The sequence below is a fragment of the Erithacus rubecula genome (assembly GCF_903797595.1).
Source record: "Erithacus rubecula genome assembly, chromosome: 21".
NCBI lineage: Eukaryota > Metazoa > Chordata > Aves > Passeriformes > Muscicapidae > Erithacus > Erithacus rubecula.
In genome coordinates this window covers 10303936-10322981 of record NC_136673.1, presented here as the reverse complement: position 1 = coordinate 10322981, position 19046 = coordinate 10303936, and the positions used below count along the sequence as shown (strand labels likewise).

Sequence of the window (19046 nt, the reverse complement as noted above, 5' to 3'; positions counted from 1 at the left end):
ATGCTGCACAGTGCCTGCCCATTTCCAGATGCAGAGAGTTTCCAGCAGTGCCCAGCAGCTGGATCAGGTCTGCACTTGTTTGTGTAGGGCTGCCCATGATGAAGGGCTTGACAAACACCTGTGGGATGTCCCTCGCAGCATCCCTCGTGCACAGGGAGCGGGGCCTCAAAAATTTGGGCTAAAGGCTCAGAGCCACCGCTGGATCTAAACTGCCTGCTGCTCAGGACAATGGGGGCCTGACTTCCCACTGGGCACCTTTGGGATTTGAAAGCCGAAATGGCTATGAAGGATCTAGGAGGGGGACTGTGGATTGCTAGGAGCATCCTTGCCAGGCAGAGCAGTTCCCTGCATCCCACCTCCCACCAGCGCTGGGGCTTGCAGTGCCCTCTGTGCCCGGTCCCTGTCCCCTCCGTGCTCCTCTGCCCCCTGCACCTGGGCACCCCGTGCTGCGAGTGGCCGCCCCAGCACTCTCGCCGTGCCACACCAGCCCACCGAGCGTGTTTCCCCCCAGCACCGCCCCCGCTGCTGCCCAGGGCCCTCTCCCAGACCAGCTCCATCCCCGGCTCCCCCGGCGCCTGCCCCCGCTCACCCCGCTGGCTCCGGCGCCGCTCGGGCCCCCAGCGCGTACCTGAGCCGGGAGCCCGCTCCTGGGACAAAGGCTGCGCCGCCGGCGTGGCCCTCCCCTTGGACCTGGACCAGTAACCTGCCCAGGAGAGCGCTTGTCGGGAGGCAGCGGGGCTGGGGCTGGAGAGCCGGGGTGGAATGAGCACTCGGGATTAACCACTTCGCTGCTGGAGGAGCGGCTCAGCCCGGCAGCTGGAGCGCTGCGCTGCCCGCGGAGATCAGCGAGGGGACAGATCCAGGCAGCCTCTGCCCCCGGAGCCTGCGAGCGCCTTGCGCCGGGACGAGGCGGCAGCTGAGCTCCAGGAGCCTCAGACACCCCTGCCAGACCTGTAGCACAAACACCGTGAGGGGCCGAGCCTGTCCTGTCCCCATGCTGTCCCCCTGCTGTCACCCGGCTCTGCAGGACCCCACTGTCCTGCGGCAGGCGGAGCCGGGCTGGCAGCAGGGTTCGGGACAGAAAGAGGAAGGACCTGACAGATGAAGAGCTGTCCCCACAGCCATCCAGCTGGGATCCATACCCACAGGCAGGAACCGAACTCTCCCCACGATTAGGGAGCCATCACTGGTCCTGTCTGTCCCTTTGGCCAGCACCTGTCCATGGCCAGAGTCCCGTGGCTTTGGGACAGTACAGGCAGGGAGCAGGCAGGGTACGGGCAGAGATACAGGCAGACATACCAGTAGAGTAGGGCAGAGGTGTAGGCAGGGTACAGGCAGATGTACAGGGAGGGTACAGGCAGGGTACAGGCAGATGTCTAGGCAGGAGTGCAGGCAGGGAGCAGGCCGGGTACAGACAGGGGTATGGGCAGATGTCCAGGTAAGGTACAGGCAGATGTCCAGGCAGGGTACAGGGAGGTTACAGGCAGATGTGCAGGCAGGGTACACGGAGGGTACAGGCAGAGGTACAGGCAGGGACACAGGCAGATGTCCAGGCATGGTACAGACAGGGGTACAGGCAGATGTCCAGGCAGGGTACGGGGAGATTACAGGCAGATGTGCAGGCAGGGTGCAGGCAGGGTACAGGCAGGTGTGCAGGCAGGGTACAGGCAGATGTCCAGGCAAGGGACAGGAAGGGTATAATCAGGGGTACGGGGAGGGTACAAGCAGGGTACTGGCAGGGTACAGGCAGGTGTCCAGGCAGGGTACAGGGAAGGTATAGTCAGGAGTACAGGGAGGGTACTGGCAGGGTACAGGCAGGGGTACAGGCAGATGCCCAGACAGGCCGGGGCCATTGCCCGTGCGGGCAGTGGCAGCCCCGAGCTCCCCGCTCTCTCCGCCCGCGGCAGCGCCCAGAGCCCGCCCCGGCCGGGGCCGGACCCGGACGTCCGAGAGCGGCTCAGCTTCGCTTTCGCTTCGCTCTGTTCTGCCGGGGCGGGCTGGGCCCGGAGCCGGCGGGGAGCGGGCTGTGCCCCGATCGCCGCCCCACGAAGGGACGGACAGGGCTCCGGGCACAGGTACGGGACGGCCGGACCGCGGCAGGCGGGAGCTTCGCCCCTGCCTCTTCCCGGCGGCTCGGGCCGGGGAGACAAATTCATGGTCTCCCCACGCGCCCACCTCGGGTGCCAGGGGGTCACTTAGGGGGTCGGGGGAACCACGAGCTGCAGGGACAAGGGGACCCCCGGAGGGGCTGGAGGCTCAGGGCAGAAGCAGGCGGCTTGGGGCTGCTCTGGCAAAGTCCCTTTCTCCTCGCAGACCCTCCCCAAACCATCCCTTCCCACAGACCTCCCAAAAATCCCACGTCCCGAAGATCTTCCCAAAGACCATCCCTCAAGCACATCCTCCACCCAAAGACCATCCCGCCCCCCAGACCCGCCTCCCAAAGACCATGCCTGCCTAAACCCTCCTCCTAAAGACCCTCCCGCCCCACACACCCTCCTCCCAAAAGCCGCCCCTCCCCGCTGTCCCTGTCTGCAGACCCTCCTCCTAGAGACCACGCCTCCCCACATACCTCCCGAAGACCATCCCTCCCCAGTGACCCCTCCCAAATCCATCCCTTCTACAGACCTCCCCAAAGCCTATCGATGCCGCCGCGCCTGCTCAGGGTGGTGGGCTGGGGCTCGGCGGCCGTGCTGGGACTCCTGACGGTGGCCGTCTTCGTCCTGGTCCTGATCCCGGCAAAGAATGCTGTCCTTCCTACCAGGATCAAAGTAGGTATCCAGTGAGACCTGGGGGAGCCTGGGAATGCCACCAGCCCCTTTCCACCTCGAATTCTTCCATCAGCCCTATCTTCCTTTCAGCTTGCAGGTTTTCCTATAACCAGCTCAGCTTTTCAGGACTTAGCCTCATCAGGGTGGCTGTGGGCAGATCAGCCTCCCCCAAACCACGGTCCTGGCTACTTTCTAAGGATGGAAGAGAGAAGTGCAGCCTTCTCTCCAGGACTGCTCCATCTGCCATTGCAGGCACTCTTCCCTGTTTTCAGACATCCAGATCACCTGTTGGGTTTACTCCTCTCTCCCCTAGTGGTTTCTGCTGTTGATCTGCTAAAAAATGTCAGATTTTGTGAGGTTTGCCAAAGGCCTGAGAGCAGCCTGAGCCCTTTGGGCCATGCCTGGATGCCTCCCTGCTCTGCAGCTCACCCCGCTGACCTGCACGTCCTTGCTGAGCTGTAACTCGCTGGAGTGGCGAAACCGTTAGAGATGGAGCAGGGCTGCTGAAGGGAGGGTGGATGTGCAGACCTCTGCTGCTCATGGTCACACAGGGGAAGCAGGAGCTCTTAGAAACCCCCGTGGCACTTGGTGCAGCCCCAAGCCAGCTGTGACCCTGTGTCCCCTGTGCCCCCCCAGTATGGTCTGGTGTTTGATGCTGGCTCCACACACACGTCCCTCTACATCTACCGGTGGCCGGCGCACAAGGAGAACGGCACTGGCATCGTCTCCCAGGTGGAGGCCTGCTCTGTGTCTGGTGAGTGTGCTGGGATCTGTCCTCCCTCTCTCCCAGGCTCCTGGATTGCTGTCCCAAACTCTCAAAGCACTGATCCCAGTCTTTCACCCTGCTTTGGGCTGAAGGGAGATTGTCCTGTGAGGAATCACAGGAAAGGGTCGAGGGATAGTCTGTACCTGAGGGAGCCCTACAGTCATTGGGAGGTGCAGAGGTGGGGGAGGGATTGGGCTCCCACTTAGCTCGGGTCCTGCAGCCAGTCCTGTCCAGATAGGCATCACCTGACAGCTGGAGATGCTGGATATGCAGTTTGCTCCTTCTTGCCTGCCTCACCTTCCCTGACTCTTCTTACCACATCTGTTTACACCTGCTTCATTTGGGCAACTTCGCGTGCCTGCAGGGACTCCCAAAAGCTCTGCACATGTCACTGAGCAATCCGGTGTCTCCACTCAGATGCTGCCTGACATCTCCCAGGGGCAGCAGTTCGCATTTCGGTTTCTGTGCAGCTCCAAAGAAGCAGGACTGGGGCTATGGCTGGGACATCAGGGTGTGTCTGATCAGGCCCAGCAGAGCTCCCTGGAGAATGGGCAGACATGTCCCCTGCTGTGCTGTCCCTGCGGGTAGCCCTGGGCTCTCTCCATCCCCGGTTCCCTGTGGCAGGACCCGGCATCTCCAGCTACGCAGACGACCCTGCGGGGGCTGGCGCCAGCCTGAAGCCTTGCCTGGACAAGGCCATGCAGATCATCCCGGCCGAGCAGCAGCGGGAGACCCCCACGTACCTGGGGGCCACGGCCGGCATGCGGCTGCTGAGGTACCGGCACGGCCCGGCTGGCACCTGCCGCCCTTCCCGGCGCTGCTGCTCCAGAGCCGGGGCTGGCAGCGGGCACAGGGGCTGGGCCACAGGGGTGCTGCCCGGGCGGGCCGTGGGGATGGGCAGAGCGTGGCTGTCTGCCGAGCCTGGGGTGTCCGGGAGAGCCGCCAGCCGTGCCCAGGGCACATGCCCAGCCCTGTGCAGCCCCGGCCTGGCAGCAGCCCCAGAGGGGATGAGCCCCCTTTGCCAGGCTGGCACGGCCTTTCCCAGTGCTCCAGCAGAGCCTGTGGGCAGTGTTTTTGGGGAGATTGCCAGGGGCCCCCGGGTGAGGGATTGGGGCTTTGCAGGAGCCGCCTGCAGGCAGGGGAGATGTCTCTGAGCAGCTCCTTGGCAGGGCACAGCAGCCTCTCGCTGCCAGCCCGGCTCCTGCGGCAGCTGAGGGCTTTGTGCCTTTGCTGCCAGGGAGGAGAACAGCACCAAGGCCGAGCGGATCTTTGCCGAGGTGTCCAAGGCCATAGGGCAGTACCCTGTGGATTTCCGTGGCGCTCGGATCCTGACGGGCAGCGAGGAGGGCTCCTTTGGCTGGATCACTGTCAACTACCTGCTGCAGACACTGATCAAGGTGCAGCTCGGGGAGAGGGCCGGGCAGGGGAGTGGGGAGAATGTCCCTGTCTGAGCTGCAGCTGGATTTCCATATTTGCAGAGGAGGGAAGAACAGAGCTTTGGGGCACTGGTCACCCAATCAAATATCCCCTGTGGCCGTGGGCTGCAGATTCAACCCCATTCATGTGATTAACAGGATCCATCTCAGCTTGGCCCTGTGCTCTCGTGTGCTGACACACGGGTGGATTTTGGGATCCCAAGGATATGGCAGCGGTATCAGCCTCTGGGTGATACCATTCCTTTCTCCCTGCTCAGAGTGTCTGGGTCCCAGCAGATGTGCAGCAGCCAAGAGGCCATGCCTCAATGCTCCTTGGAAGGGTCTGTGGGTTGAGGAGGATGTGGGCAGGCAGGGGTGAAACAGGGAGCCAGGAGCACATGGAAAATGCCTCTGGGGCTTCTGAGCCCAAAACTCCTTAAGAGAAGGGAGTGTGAGCGTGAGCGTGAGCGTGAGCGTTAGTGTGAGCGTGAGTGTGAGTGTGAGTGTGAGTGTGAGCGTGAGCGTGAGTGTGAGCATGAGTGCCTGCAGCTCAGCCTTACTGTTGCTGTGTGTTGGGCCAGTTCTCGTTTGCAGAGAAATGGGAACATCCCCAGGACACCGAGGTTGTGGGAGCTCTGGACCTTGGCGGTGCCTCGACGCAGATCACCTTCCAGCCCGGGGTGCCTGTGGAGGACAGGAACACGTCCGTGTTCTTCCGGCTCTACGGCACCAACTACTCTCTGTACAGCCACAGCTACCTGTGCTACGGGCAGAGCCAGGCCCTGAAGATGCTGCTGGCAGCTCTGCACCAGGTGCCACAGGACACGGGGGCTGCTCAGCCACCTCCCAGTGCATGGCACATCTCCCCCTGCAACGTTGGGTGTGCCTGAGGGCAAAGAGTTGGGAGTTGGCAGAAGCTTGGATTTTATCTAGGGAAGCAAAAGCTTGCCTAATTTGGATGGAAGGTGGTGGTAGTTGTCAGCCAGGGCTCCCTTCTGCCCACATCTTGACATGCAGTGGCATTTGTTGTAATTCCCTGAGCCCAGATGTACCTGTAGGTCTTTGCTGTCACCATTCTCTTGCCCTCGGTCCACTTCTGCCCAGAGAGAGGTTTCCCAGCACAGTCCCTGCACAAGTGGCTGGGACAGAGGCAGAGCCCAGTGCTGTGGGAGGCAGGGGCGCTCAGGGAGCTCACAGGTGGGATGCATCCAGCCCTCCTGGGGCGTAGGTCCTGCTTTTAGGGGTGGGCTGTGGGACAGGTCTCAGTGGCATCGCAGCCCCATTAATGGCTGTGTCTCTCTCCAGGCCAGCTCGAGTGCTGAGATCTCCCACCCCTGCTACCCCCGGGGGTACGAGGAGAACCTCACCGTGGCAGAGCTCTACGACAGCCCCTGCGTGCACGCGCCGAGCTCAGCCAGCCCCGGCCTTGTCCTCAGGGTGACGGGGACAGGGGACCCAGCGGCGTGTGGCACGGCCGTGCGGAGCCTCTTCAACTTCAGCTGCGGGGCGCAGGGGCCGTGTGGGTTCAATGGGGTGCAGCAGCCCCCCGTGCGGGGACAGTTCTTGGTAAGCAGGGACAATGGGGATTTGGGGCGTAACCCCTGGAGAACTGCTCTAGGAGAGTGTCTGAGTAGCACCAGCCCTGGGAGCTGGGTTTTGTCTGACACATGGAGACACGGTGTGCTGATCTGTGCACCAGGCAGCCCCAGACCTCTGTTCTCCCAGCACCATTCCCTGTCCATTTTGGAGCGCTCCCAAGCTGCCAGCACCTTGCAGTGCTGAGCGGGACCTTACAGGGACCCCTGCAAACAGGGGCGGGGATCAGTGGCCTGAGTGCTTCACTAACCTGCCACCTTTGGTCTTGACACCCACAGGCCTTCTCAGGTTTTTATCGCAGCCTTCATTTTCTGAACCTGACAGGAGGGCAGTCCCTTAGCTTGGTAAATGCCACCATCTGGGAGATCTGCAACAGCAGCTGGGAACAGGTGAGATTCTGACCAGGAGTGCATTTCACCTGGGCACTGGGCAGCCTGAAGGCTCATCTACAGCCCACCCTCTGCTGTGCTCAGTTGTAGAGAGCCAGAAGGATCAGAAAGGTCTCTGCACCTGGAAAGAGATGGGAGAACAGCCTACGGCCCCCTGGGGTCTCCTTGCTCTTCCAGTCTTTGCTCCCAGCTGCCCTGAGGGGCAGTTCCCCAGTGTGGGCACATCCAGCACTGCTCTGTGTCCATCCCTGTTCTCCCACCTCTGCAGGTGCAGGGGTTGTTCCCCACGTCGAGCAGGAGGCAGCTCCGTGACGCCTGCACAGCCATCTCCTACACCCTCACCCTTCTCCTGCAAGGCTACAAATTCAACAGCACAACATGGCCTAACATCCACTTTGTCCGGCAGGTAGGACAGTGTCTGTTAGCCCCCAGCTTCCACACTTGTGCTCTGAAGTGCCTTGTGCCCACCCTGCTGCTGGGGATGGGGCATACCAGGGCAGCACAGCTCCACAGCCCGTACCCAACAAAGCTCTTGAGCTGCACACAACAGCTGCTGGGACATCTGGCCTGGCCCTGTGTGCTCTCTCCCAGTTTATGTCACTGCTGGGGCTCCTGCAGCCCAAGATGGGCACAGAAATGGTAGTTGTGAAGCAGGATCCGGGGGTGCAAGCTCTTCTCTAGTTTGTACTTTGCAGCTTTCCCATCCCTCTCTCCTGTCTATCTGTGCAGGTTGCTGACATAGATGTGGGCTGGGCTCTGGGCTGCATGCTCAATCTCACCAACATCATCCCCTCGGAGCCTCTCACAGCAGTCACAGAGCTCCCGAGAAGCATCTGGATAGCAGCCACAGTTCTGCTGGCCATCATGCTCATCCTCACCTTCTGCCTGCTCACAGCCATGTGCTACCAGAGAAGCTCCTCAGGCTATGAACAGCTGTAGCAGCATTGCCTCCAGAGGCTGGGAGGCCACTGAGTCCTGCTGTCACACCTTTGCAAGGAGCTGCTTCCCAGGAATCACCCTTGTGTGCCCAGAGGACTTGTCCTGGGTGTCCTGAGTCCTGGCCTGGTGAGCTGGAACTGGCCCAGCTGTAAAACACCCTCCTTATAGCTGTGTGCTCTCCAGTTCTCCTTTCCCTGCGCTGCTGGTTGGAGATGTTCCAGGAGGGAGGGCTTGGCCATGTGGGGCAGGGGCTCAGTGCTGGGGCCTGGGGACCACCATGCTGTGGAGTGGCTGGAGATGGGGATTAGGGGGGTCTGGCAGCAGTGGGACTGTCACAGGGCTGGTTACAGACCAGAGCAGAAACCCTGGGTGGGACACATACGTCCTGCCCCATCCCAGGGCCAGGGTCTGCATCTCCCATGGCCAGCACCAGCCCCAGGGGCTGTAGCATTGGGGGTCTGGGGGACACTGGCCTGATAGACAGGGCTCTGCCTTAGACTTGGGGGATGGCAGCCCCCTCCTCTCCTGCATGAGGTTCCTCTCCAGTCCAGCTGCAGCCCATGGCCTGTGCCTGGCGGACAGTTCATCCTCCCTTTCCAGCACAGGGTGACTTGGGAACGCTGCAAGGACATGGCAGAGGCAGCTCCCAGGGCTTCCCTTATATTTTTGGGGAATCCCACTCACAGCCAAGTCAGTGGGACTCCCCACTCTGGGAAGGAAAAGACCTGTCCTCATGCCCTGTTGGCTCCACTCCAAGGTCCAGCAGACACCTCAGTGTCTCCAGGGACACCTCCCATAGGTTTGTTGCCTCTCCCCTGAGTTGCCAGCTGTTACCTGGGAGATGGAAGTAATAAAATCACAATGATTTGGGAGCAAAGTAGCAGCCATTTCCCCACGGGCTGCCTTCTGCAATGTTTATTTGCATGATGAGAGCTGTGAGGTGCCCAGCATTCCACAGGGACACCAAAGGTCTCCTCACTGTGAGAACGCAAACAAGAACATGAATCATCCACAGAGCAGCTAAAAACGAGTAGAACCAAAGGTAAAGGCCGTGGGCAGGACCCAGCTCAGCCACGTGCAGGGCAGGACTCACAGCCTGCTGGAGCCTCATCCTGACACCCACAGGGTCCAGGCCTTCTGCTGGTGGGACAGTACTGTCTCCAGGAAGGCACTGAGCAGTATCAATCCCTTTATTCCAGGTGAAAAGGAAGATGAGATGAATGGTGAGATGACATGACATGGCATAACACACTGATGAGATGATGAGATGGACTCTCTGGAAGGGCATGGGCCATACTTCTGACTTGGGCTGCTCAGTTTTCTTTATCCCTCCAAGACCATGTCCATGTAAGCCCCAGCCACAGGCCCTCCAAGGGCCAGCTGGGGTCCCACAGAGCATCCCTTAGGCGGGCAGACCCAGCAGGGCCCGCCTGGCTGTTGGTGACCGTGCTGATGGAGCCAGCATTCCATGGAGCTCCCTGTCCCCAGGTGCCTGCACCATGCCCCACCAGGCTGGCACTGGGGCACTGTGCCATGGCCAGGCTGGCCCTCCACAGCCCCGTGGCCAGCTGCTGGGATGAAGCCATGTCTGTGACAGGCAGTGAGGTGACAGGAGGCACACAGCTTTGGCTGAGGCTTCTGCAGGCTGATCCCATTGTGTCTCCATGGGAGTGGAGCTCCTCTGGAAACCTCAGAGAGGGCCTGTCTGTTGGGGGCTAGGCCCATGGAAAAGCAGACCCGGTTTCTCTGGAGCTGTAGAGATGAATGTGCTCAGCCGCACAGCCCCAGCCCTGGGCTCCAGTCCCACAGGACTCCAGCACAGCACAGCAGCCCTGCTCTGTTCCCAGATACGGCCAGGCTCCTACAGCCACAGCAGCAGGAGCAGGGCAACGAGCCCCAGGATGAGGGTGAGGATGATGAAGGTGATGGCTGCAGCCCACAGGGAAGGCCTGTGCCCCTTCAGGCTGGCTGGAGCCTCGGCTGGCACCATGTTGGTGAGGTTCAGCATGTACCCCAGTGTCCAGCCTACATCAGCACTCCCCGCCTGAGGGGACAGGGTTAATGCTGCAGGAGAGGCACTGCTGGCACGGGGCCACCCCCACTGCTGCCCAGCACAAACACACAGCAGCTGTGCCCACAGCAGTGCCAGCACGGGGGCAGGCAGGGCTCTCTGCACTGTTGCTCCCCAGCACCCCAACAGGGAACTGACTCTTCCCCAGCACCCCAACGCAGGGTCTGGCTCTCCCCATCACCCCAATATGGGGCTGGTTCTCTTCCAGCACCCCAGTATGGAGCTGGTTCTGTCCCAGAACCCCAATATGGGGCTGGTTCTCCCCCAACACCCCAATATGGGGCTGGTTCTCCCCAGCACCCCACCATGGGGCTGGTTCTCCCCAGCGCCCCACCATGGGGCTGGCTGTCCCCCAGGACTCTGCTCCCCCTCACAGGCTGACAGCAGTGCCCACCTTCATCTGGAAGATGATGTTGTTCCAGCTGCTCTCATTGAACTTGTAGGCATCGAGCAGGAGTGTGAGGATGTAGTTGGCATTGGCACAGTATTTAGGCAGTCGCTTGGGATTCTCTTTGGGGTAGCTGGAAGACAGCTGGGATGGGGAGTGTTTGGGGAGGAAAGGATGTTATTCACAGGACATTTCTGTGCAGAGACAAAGCCCTGAAATGTGCTGCATATGTGGCAGTGGCTCCACAGTCACCAGCATCCAGAAGAGACTTCTGGGCTGGGCAGTGATTTTGGACTTCTCTATACAGGGCAACTCCTTAGGGGAGGAATTATACTCCGCATGGAAACAGAGGCATATATTGTAGCTTACTGTAGCTCCTCCTGCCCAGATTGTCCCATCCCAGCCCACTCATCCAGGAGCTCCTGCTCTGTGCCCCGTGGTGGTACTGGCACATTTCTGGGTTTACCCACTCCCATTTGCTGCCCAGAGAAGCTGTGGCTGCCCCATCTCTGGAAGTGCTCAAGGCCAGTTGGATGGGTTTAGAGCAACCTGGTCTAGTGGAAGGTGTTCCTGCTTATGTCAGGGATGTGGAAAAAAATGACCTTTCCCAACCAAACCAGTCTGGAGTTCTATGATTCCAAGATTTTACTTGTCTCCAGCCTTGTGCCAGCAGTTGGCTCTGGTCTCACCATCCTCCCTGGCATCCCCATCCTCACCTCCAATCCCAGATCTGGTGCTGGAGATGAGATCTTGCTGCCCTTGTCTGCCCTTGCTGCCCTTTTCCCAAGGGAGTATGAGCAAGGAGTGCATGCAGGACAGTCTCAGCTCCACACAGAGCTCAGGGGTGGCTCTGCTGTGTAGGGCACAGCTCGGAGCCAGAGAGCTTTGCCCTGGAGGGGTCCCCACTCCCTCCCCCCACCCCTCAACCCCTTTCCTTCTGAATGTTCCACACAGCCTCCATCCTAAGGAACATACATCCTCCCAGCTCCTTGTGCAGAACCCCTCGATGGCCTCTCTGACCACGGCCAGTGGCTGCCCCTCTGTCAGGTTCAGGAACTTGAAGTTATAGTAAAAGGCAGAGAAGGCCTGCAAGGCAAGAGACAGAAACACTGGAGAGCTGCAATGGGGCACACCCAGCAGCTGCCCCATTGCAGGAGGGAGGGGTTTCCTTCACGGGGTTTGTCCCACCACAGGTAGTGCCGGGGCATTGTTGTCCCTGTCCAACAGGTGATGGGCTGGGGTTTGTGGGTGTTGTTGTCCCTGTCTAACAGGTGATGGGCTGGGGTTTGTGGGTGTTGTTGTTCCTGTCCCAGCAGGTGATGGGCTGGGGTTTGTGGGTGTTGTTGTTCCTGTCCCAGCAGGTGATGGGCTGGGGTTTGTGGGTGTTGTTGTCCCTGTCCCAGCAGGTGATGGGCTGGGGTTGGTGCCTGCTGTCACAGCAGCACAGCCCGCAGAGCCAGAGCCTTGCCTGAAGGCTGCTGTCTCAACTCCTATTGACAAACTGCTGTTTTATGAACAATTCCATGGGAGTGTTCAAGGCCAGGTTGGACAGGGATTGGAGGAACCTGGGGTAGTAGAAGGTGTCCCTGCCCATGGCAAGGGGTGGCTCAAGATGAGCTTGAAGGCCCCTTCCACCCCAAACCAGTCTGGGATGCCATGATTATCAAGATGGTCCCGTTTGGAGGTTTGGCTGGAAGAGCATCCAGCAGCAGTCTCTAGTGTGCCTCAGGCAGCGGTGCCTGGGGGCCTCTTGTCCCTGTTCCCTGCAGGGAGGTGACAGTGGCACCCACGGGGCACTCCGAGGAGGTGGGGTTGGCTTACAACAAATTGTCCCCGGATCGGGGGCTGGTAGACGCCGTCAAAGCTGCAGTGCTGGCTGTGGCCACACGCCGAGAAGTTGAAGAGCTTCCTGAGGGCGGCCAGGCAGGCGCTGGCGTTGCCCCTGCCCTCCAGGGTGACGCTGCTGCCGCCCGGGGCCAGCTCGCTGCCGGCCGTGCAGGGGCTGCCGCGGAGGGACGGCAGCGACACGCTCTCGCTGTAGCCCTGGGGGTAGCAGGGGTGCTGGATTCGTGTGCTGGGGGACGACTCCTGGGGACAGCAAAATGCAGCTGCGGCTCCTGCAGACCCTCCTGGCCGCATCTGGACACACCCAGCATGTCCCCAGAGCCCAGGCACCGACATTACCAACTCCTGCCCTTCGGTCCTGGCCTTGGCTGTCCCAGCATGAGCCCAGCAATAGTTCTCACTCTGCTTTGTCTCATTCCCTCTCCCACAGAGGCAGACCAGTTTCAAGGACCCAGTATGCCTCTGCCCTGGCCAGAAGGATCATTTTTGGGGACATATAAAGCCCCCTCCACCCCAGCTCTAGATCTGGTTCTAGCTCCAACCCTATCCAGGGTCACCATGTGGGATCTTCCAGACCATATAGGAAGAGCAAACCCTTCTGGCTCACCAAGGCTGCTCTGCTGGCAAGGTGCAGCTCCATGAAGATGCTCTTCACCTCTGACCTTCCAAAATATGGCCTGAGAAAAGTCTTCAGCTCATGTTTCTCAGGTCCACGAAGTCACAGAGTAGCTGAGGCTCAGGGGAGCTGTAGGTTCCCTGCGCCAACCCTCTTGTTAAAGCATGACCAGCTAGAGCAGCTTGCTCAGAGCCTCCACCCATCAAGTTCTGAGGATATCCAGAGATGATGCTCATAGCATTTCTGGGTCTGATTCCAATATCTGATCATACCTATTGGAGAAAACCTTTTCCCTTTGCTTGGAAACTCAGATGCTCCAGCTTGTGCCCCTTGCCTCTTGTCCTGGCACTCTGCACCTCTGAGAAGAGCCTCGACCTGCATTTCTGTACACCCCATGTAAAGCCAGAAGATCACAAACTGCCCCTTTTGGCATTTTCCCCATCCCTGGAAGTGTCCCAGGCCAGGTTGGATGGGGCTTGGAGCACCCTAGGATAGTGGAAGGTATCCCTGTCCATGGAAGGGGGCAGAACAAGACGAGCGTTAAAGTCCCTTCCAACCCAAATCAGTCTGGGATTCCATGATGTCCGTGCTCCTCTCCCCATTTGCCCTGCCATGCTCCAAGGAGCCTGTCTTTGCTCTATGTCCTTGCTGATGCCTCTCCAGAAGAGCCCTGCCTGTCCTTACTTTGTGCATTAACAGATGTGTGGTTGGCATCATGACACTACAGGCCAATTACCCCTCAGCAGCCTCTCACCACAATTAATTCCTTTGCCAGCCTCTTCAGCATCTCGTTCTGCCCGTAGCAGAGGTAGCTGTGAGTGTAGATCTTGTAGCTGTACCCATACAGGGTGAACTCAGAGGCTTCATTTTGGCTCAGTACTGAACCTTCAGGCATAAAGGTGATTTGAGTGGATGCTCCTCCAAGATCCAGTGCCCCAAAAATGTTGGCTGTCTCCGGACGAAGCCATGTGTGTGCTTTGGGAGAGTACTGCCAAGGAGAGACAGGAGAGGAAGAGGAGTAGCACAGAATGCCCTGAGCAGAATTCTCATCCCAATGAAGCAACAGGATTTTGTTATTAAATTCAATGGACCTCTTCCTGTGAGCCCTCCCCCACCCTCCCTGCCCAGGCAGCCAGAATATTTATCAGAGATGGAACTCTCAGGTGGTCAGGAGGTGCTGATTTGCTGTGGGTTCACCTGGCTCTGAGTGACCATCCCCAGACCAAAGTGCTGGTGGGGACTGGCTTGGGACTTGTCCTTCCTGAGGAGGTTGCAGGGGTCCTGTTGCAAGAGGAAGAATTTCTATCCAAGAATCCTCCAGCAGCCCCTCCAGGAGCCCAATACTGCCAGCACTGCACTGAGCAGTGACAGGGCTGGGACAGAGCTTTGGTTTGAGCTGCCTTCAACTGGAGTCTCCCAGCACTGCAGGGAGATGGAGCTTCCCAGGGCAGGGAGACAAAGCCCAGCTGTGCTGCACTGACCTCACTGTCCCTGAGAGACCCTCTGTCCACACATGTGGAGATTGCCCAGAGCTCTCAACAGACACCCTCATTCCTTAGCTCTCCCTCCTCACTCACTGTGGACAAGCCAGAGGATGTGTCTCCTTCCCCTCGATCATTCCCAAAAGCCTCTAATCCTGATCTGTCCTGCACTGAGAAAGCTTAAGGAAAATCAGAAAAGCTGTATTAGTAAAGGAGTGAGGGTTCCACCCTTCTCCCACCTTGGTGAAGGAGTCCAGCAGGTAGTTGATGGTGATCCAGCCATAGGCCCCCTCTTCCTCTCCTGTAAGGATTCGAGCCCCTTTGAAAGCCACAGGGTACTCCTGCATGGTTTTAGCAACCTCAGCCAGGACTTGCTCTGTTACTGAGCTGTTCTGTTCCCTAGGAAGGATGCAAAGGACAGGACACATACCTAACTACACCAAAGGAAACACAAAGCAAGGCTCTGGTTCTCTCCCAGTTCCACATACTCACAGTTTTTGCCACAAGCAGTCTGTCTGAAAGGAAGTTTCCTGCCACATGACTGAGCTGCTCATCCAGGATAAATCCCAGCTATCCTGGCTTGGCATTGCCAATCTTGGAGCAACAGCAACCCCTCCCCAAAGTGCAGCCTGATCCCAGTCACCCAGAGCCTTCCCAGCCACCCTTCCCTGTCTAAGTGCTGCAGATTGGGGTTGTGCTGCAAGACCCGGGTTTGAACATCACCCCCTGGCTGTGCCCAAGCTAGGGATGATTTCTGACCTCCAGGGTTTTTTCAGGAAAGTTCCAGCCTAGGTTCAGACCTCTCAGTGGGGAAGATGTCTCAGGGCTGTTCTTGGTCTCTGAAGTGAGCCACCTTCAGGCTATGGCCCAGCTCCTTCCCAGGTCTGATTGCCAGGGCACAGAAATAACATGAGCTATCTGCAGCCATAAAAACCAAGAGCCATGAAATGAAGGCTGGCACTTGAAGAGAGCAAATATGGGCTGGTGAAAGGTGAGGACAGGACCTGCAGCACTTGTTGCCTCCTATCTCTGCCCCACCAGCACCCACCCACATGGGCATGTGGCACATGGGGGCATCCCAACCCCCTTGTTAGTAAGGAATAATGAAGAGCAAACAAAGCTGTGGAAAATATTTCTTGCATAGAGCTGGGCATGCAGCACCATCCTGGGATGTCCCCACAGACACTGCTCAGGACAGTTCAGCCCTCCCTGTGTCCTCACCAGGCTGCCTTTCTCCCTTCTCCTCTCTCCCCAGTAGTTTGCTCATGGCAGTGTGGGAACTGGGGTCCTGGCCCATGCAGGAACTGTCCTGGCAGTGGCTGTTTGCAGCTCTGTCACTGCTGTAACCCCCTGTCCCACAGCAGTACCTCAGTAGCCTCATGCCAGCCGTTGCTCCAAGATAAACTGGGACGTCCCTCTGCTTCTCAGCAGGAACAACCTGCAGGGCTTTATCCAGACACTCCCTTAGGGAATTGCCAGCTTCAGGAGGATTGTTGGCATAGCTTGATATGCCTTGCCCTGAAAAAGAGTCAGGGTGGGACAGGCTGATGAGAATGGCTTGGTCAGGGTTGTGGGACCAGGAGGGCACAGGGCAGTGAGGGCTGTCTGTTCTTAGCAGCAAAGGTACTTTTCCAGGGTCCCCTGGTCCCCTGAGACCTGACTGAGCCACATGTTTGTTCCTCTCCCATGTCTCCCATGCTTTCAGCAGTGTCCCCAGTCACTATAGGTGACACCTTCTCCAGCCAGGACAGTAGCTGGGGCACTCCAGGTGGAGGAACAAAATCTGATTCACCATTGGTGTGCTTCAGTCCCCCCAGTGCATGGGCAAAGGGCCCGGGGCTCGGGGAGCCCCCAGCACAGCCACAGCAGTGCCAGCCCAAGGGACAGGGCTATCCTGCCAGGTCACCCCACCCCCACTCAAACAGGCAGGACAGAGCCCACAGCAGGGGGATACTGACCCTGGACATCACAGGACAAGGTCTGGCTGACCACTCCAGTGTTGTTCTCCTTGTCTGAATCCCACTCATAGACAAACAGAGAGGTGTGGGATGAGCCTGCATCAAACACCATCCCATACTGGAAGGGAAATCAGCACATAAGCAAGGTAGAGGAGCAGCAGCCTGGCCCCACTGTCACCCTGCCAGGGCCATGGGGCCAGACGATTCCCCAAAAACCTGAGGCACAAAACCCATCAGCTGTGCCATGGCAAAGCAGAGCCTCAGCCCCCCACAGTGACTAAGGGACTGTCATTCTCTCTCCTGAGGTCTGTGCTGCAATGCCAACTCACACAAACATTTCCTGTTCTTTCCTCATGCTTTTTTATTTTCTTTCATGGTCACATACCTTTTGTGTCTACACTGGCCCCACCTTGGGACCTGCAACTCTCCCATTTCTCATGCTCTCTGCTACCCCATGGCTGCACCCAGCCTGGGCAGGGATGGTAGGGCCTCTCCAGGAACACTCAGCCCTCTGCCTCTCCTCCATAAAGCCTTCCCCCTCATCCAAACCCCTGTCAGCTCTCTCCCCCATAAAGCCTTCCCCCTCACCCAAACCCCTGTCAGCCCTCTCCAGCAGCTGGGGATGCCATGCCCAGGGCAGGACAGGGGGAGGCAGGATGCTTGTGTCATGGTGTGAGGGTATGGACAGACTGGGGGGAGCTGGCAGGAACAAGGGGAACACAGAGGTGCTGTGGCAGAGCAGCTCTGCCCTACCCATCCCTACCCAAGGTAGTCCCCATATCTGGCACAGCATGGGGATGAGTTCCAGAGGAGTCTTCCCCTCTGACTTTCCTCTGCTTGAGGTAGGGACAAAACACCCACCCTGCTACTCCCAGGCAGGCAGGACCTGACCCCATTGCCCCTCTGAGCCCCACAGAGCAGCTGCTGGCTCAGGGCACCTCCCCAAGGTGACAGGGCTCACCACAGGTGCTCAGGGACCTTCTCTGGGCTCACCTTGACCGTGGGTGGCAGTGTCACATCTTCAACCCTCACCAGGCTGAGAACCAGGGCGGTGATGGAGAGTGCCACCAGTGTCCCAACAATGGCACTGATGAAGGACTTCTTCCTGGTCAGCATTGGGGTGAAGGCTCCTGAAAACCCAAACATGGGAGAAAGGTGGTTGGACCTGGGAACAATGGTGTGAGTGAGAGCTGCAAGGAGATCTGCTCCAAAAGCTGACCCTGGCTCCAGCTGTGCCACTCAGAAATCCTGGTGAATAATCAGATCTTTTCCTGGGAAAAGCAGTATTAGGATAAAACACAGAGAGTTGGAGGAAAGAGGGGCTGGTTGCTCTGCAGCCTGGCAGAACCATGATAGGATCACAAGGGTAGGGTCTGGGAGGGACAGGAGGAGCCCTGCAGAGCACAGGGAGCTGCAGAGCCCTCAGCTGAGGCACAGGGGAGGGCAGGGAGGCTGTGATTCCCAGGCTGGAGGAAGGACAGCTCACCTGCTGAGGAAGGACTGCTCACCTGCCCAGGAAGGACAGCTCACCTGCCCAGGAAGGACAGCTCACCTGCCGGCACTCCCACAGCCCTGCCCCGGCTCACCCAGGCTGTGCCCCTGTGGGACCCCTCTGTGCTCCTCCAGTGCAGCAAACCCAGCTGGGACTTGTCTTTTATGTCCTTTCAAAGAGGATACTGCTGGAAAATTTTCCCCCAATTATTTTCTCTGAGGACTCATCAGCCTCAGGCGAAACTTTTGAATGTCTGTTCTCCTGTTTGTCCTGCAGGTGTATATTCGTGGCCCAGTTTGGCATTGCCCTTATCTTCAGCCTCCTCCTCCTCATTTGAATGGAAACATAATTTAACCCTTGTCCCTCTGCTTCTCTGTGCTGTCACGGCCCCCATTTCTGTTTTCTCTTTGCTCTCCCAGCCTTAACACTCCCATTACAAGCTCTCTACAAGCTCTGTAAGAGGTGAGAGTGGTATTTGCAGCACCCACTGCCCAGAAATCTAATGGAGTGCTGGGTATCTGATAGTAACTTTTACTACAGTGAGATAGAAACTCACATCAGAGGGAAGGATTGCCCTGCCAGGGGGGTCTCAGCAGCACTGGCTGGGCTTTGCCAGGGGACACTGGAGAGGCCAAGACACCATCACAGCCCAGCTGGAACTGTGGTCATCCCTTCCCTGTGTGTGACCCAGCTTTGTGAGGCTCCTGGGGTTCCTGCAGACCCCGAGCAGAGGTGAGGGAGTGGGAAGGACTCAGGGCTCCCAGGAGCCGAAGGGCTGGGGAGCAGGGAACTGCTCCTTGGGCCATACAGCCGAGCTGCTTCCTGCTGATGCTGTCCCTGATAAGCCCTGGTGGGGCTATCACCAGGATCTGACCCAGTTCCAGCTGCCTCAGCTGAGTCACACGGGGCAGTGCTGGGAGGGAATTGCTGTGCTGGGGAGCTCTCATTGCCCCTGACCCTCCCCAGCACCTTGCTGGTGTTTCAGAGCCCTGCTGTGCATGGCAGTGTCACCATGCTGTGAAACCAGGTGCAGCAGTCCCCAGGTGCTCCTCAGACCTCCTGGCCACTCCCTCTTCCTGCTGTCCCTAATCTGGGGTCTTTCACCCACGTGCAAGAAGCAGATTCACGCTCTGAGTCGAGATAATGATTTTATTTCACATCTACGCAGAGATGGGTGCTGGGTGGTGAATCAACAAAGCTGACACACCCTCACTATGCCAGGTGCCCACTTTTACACATTTGAAGGAATAGAAATCAGCATTTCCCTACAGCTAACCACAAATAGCACAGCCATTGGTTTTTCAGTCTCTGCCTCATTTAAA

General features: G+C 58.6%; 3 protein-coding genes across 6 annotated transcripts in view; 2 read left to right on the top strand and 1 right to left on the bottom strand.

Moving 5' to 3' along the window:
* Nucleotides 1-19046, top strand: part of NDOR1 (NADPH dependent diflavin oxidoreductase 1) — a 145681-nt gene that overhangs the window by 107295 nt on the left and 19340 nt on the right. The gene's annotated exons all lie outside the window — the stretch shown is intronic.
* On the top strand, nt 1915-8747 carry LOC306810937 (ectonucleoside triphosphate diphosphohydrolase 8-like). The gene is made up of 10 exons (XM_079324097.1): nt 1915-2075; nt 2624-2768; nt 3405-3522; nt 4159-4309; nt 4772-4931; nt 5531-5761; nt 6255-6515; nt 6824-6934; nt 7203-7340; nt 7664-8747. The coding sequence occupies exons 2-10, from the start codon at nt 2643-2645 to the stop codon at nt 7871-7873; spliced, it is 1506 nt and encodes a 501-aa protein (XP_079180223.1). The 5' UTR covers nt 1915-2075; nt 2624-2642; the 3' UTR covers nt 7874-8747.
* Nucleotides 9699-18178, bottom strand: LOC306810939 (ectonucleoside triphosphate diphosphohydrolase 8-like). 4 transcript variants are annotated; one of them, XM_079324101.1, is made up of 11 exons: nt 17763-18178; nt 17226-17362; nt 16233-16350; nt 15642-15792; nt 14514-14673; nt 13548-13781; nt 12359-12417; nt 12154-12316; nt 11308-11418; nt 10339-10476; nt 9699-9917 (listed from the first exon to the last, which is right to left on the bottom strand). In XM_079324101.1, exons 2-11 carry the CDS (start codon nt 17346-17348, stop codon nt 9735-9737), a joined length of 1440 nt encoding a protein of 479 aa, XP_079180227.1. In that variant the 5' UTR covers nt 17349-17362; nt 17763-18178; the 3' UTR covers nt 9699-9734. The 4 variants fall into 4 exon arrangements, with proteins under 4 accessions (XP_079180227.1, XP_079180226.1, XP_079180225.1 ...); XM_079324100.1 differs by lacking the exon at nt 17763-18178 and adding an exon at nt 17452-17590; XM_079324099.1 differs by lacking the exon at nt 17763-18178 and having other exon boundaries at nt 17226-17421.

Excerpts from the sequence above, each read along its gene's own strand:
- LOC306810937 (XM_079324097.1), top strand. The coding sequence starts at position 2,643 with ATGCCGCCGCGCCTGCTCAGGGTGGTGGGCTGGGGCTCGGCGGCCGTG. Across the intron at positions 4,932-5,530 it reads TGCTGCAGACACTGATCAAG|TTCTCGTTTGCAGAGAAATG; the intron begins GTGCAGCTCGGG and ends GTGTTGGGCCAG. Across the intron at positions 5,762-6,254 it reads TGCTGGCAGCTCTGCACCAG|GCCAGCTCGAGTGCTGAGAT; the intron begins GTGCCACAGGAC and ends GTCTCTCTCCAG.
- LOC306810939 (XM_079324099.1), bottom strand. The coding sequence starts at position 17,378 with ATGTTTGGGTTTTCAGGAGCCTTCACCCCAATGCTGACCAGGAAGAAG. Across the intron at positions 13,782-14,513 it reads TGCTGGACTCCTTCACCAAG|TACTCTCCCAAAGCACACAC; the intron begins GTGGGAGAAGGG and ends TCTCCTTGGCAG. Across the intron at positions 12,418-13,547 it reads TGGCAAAGGAATTAATTGTG|TCGTCCCCCAGCACACGAAT; the intron begins GTGAGAGGCTGC and ends TGTCCCCAGGAG.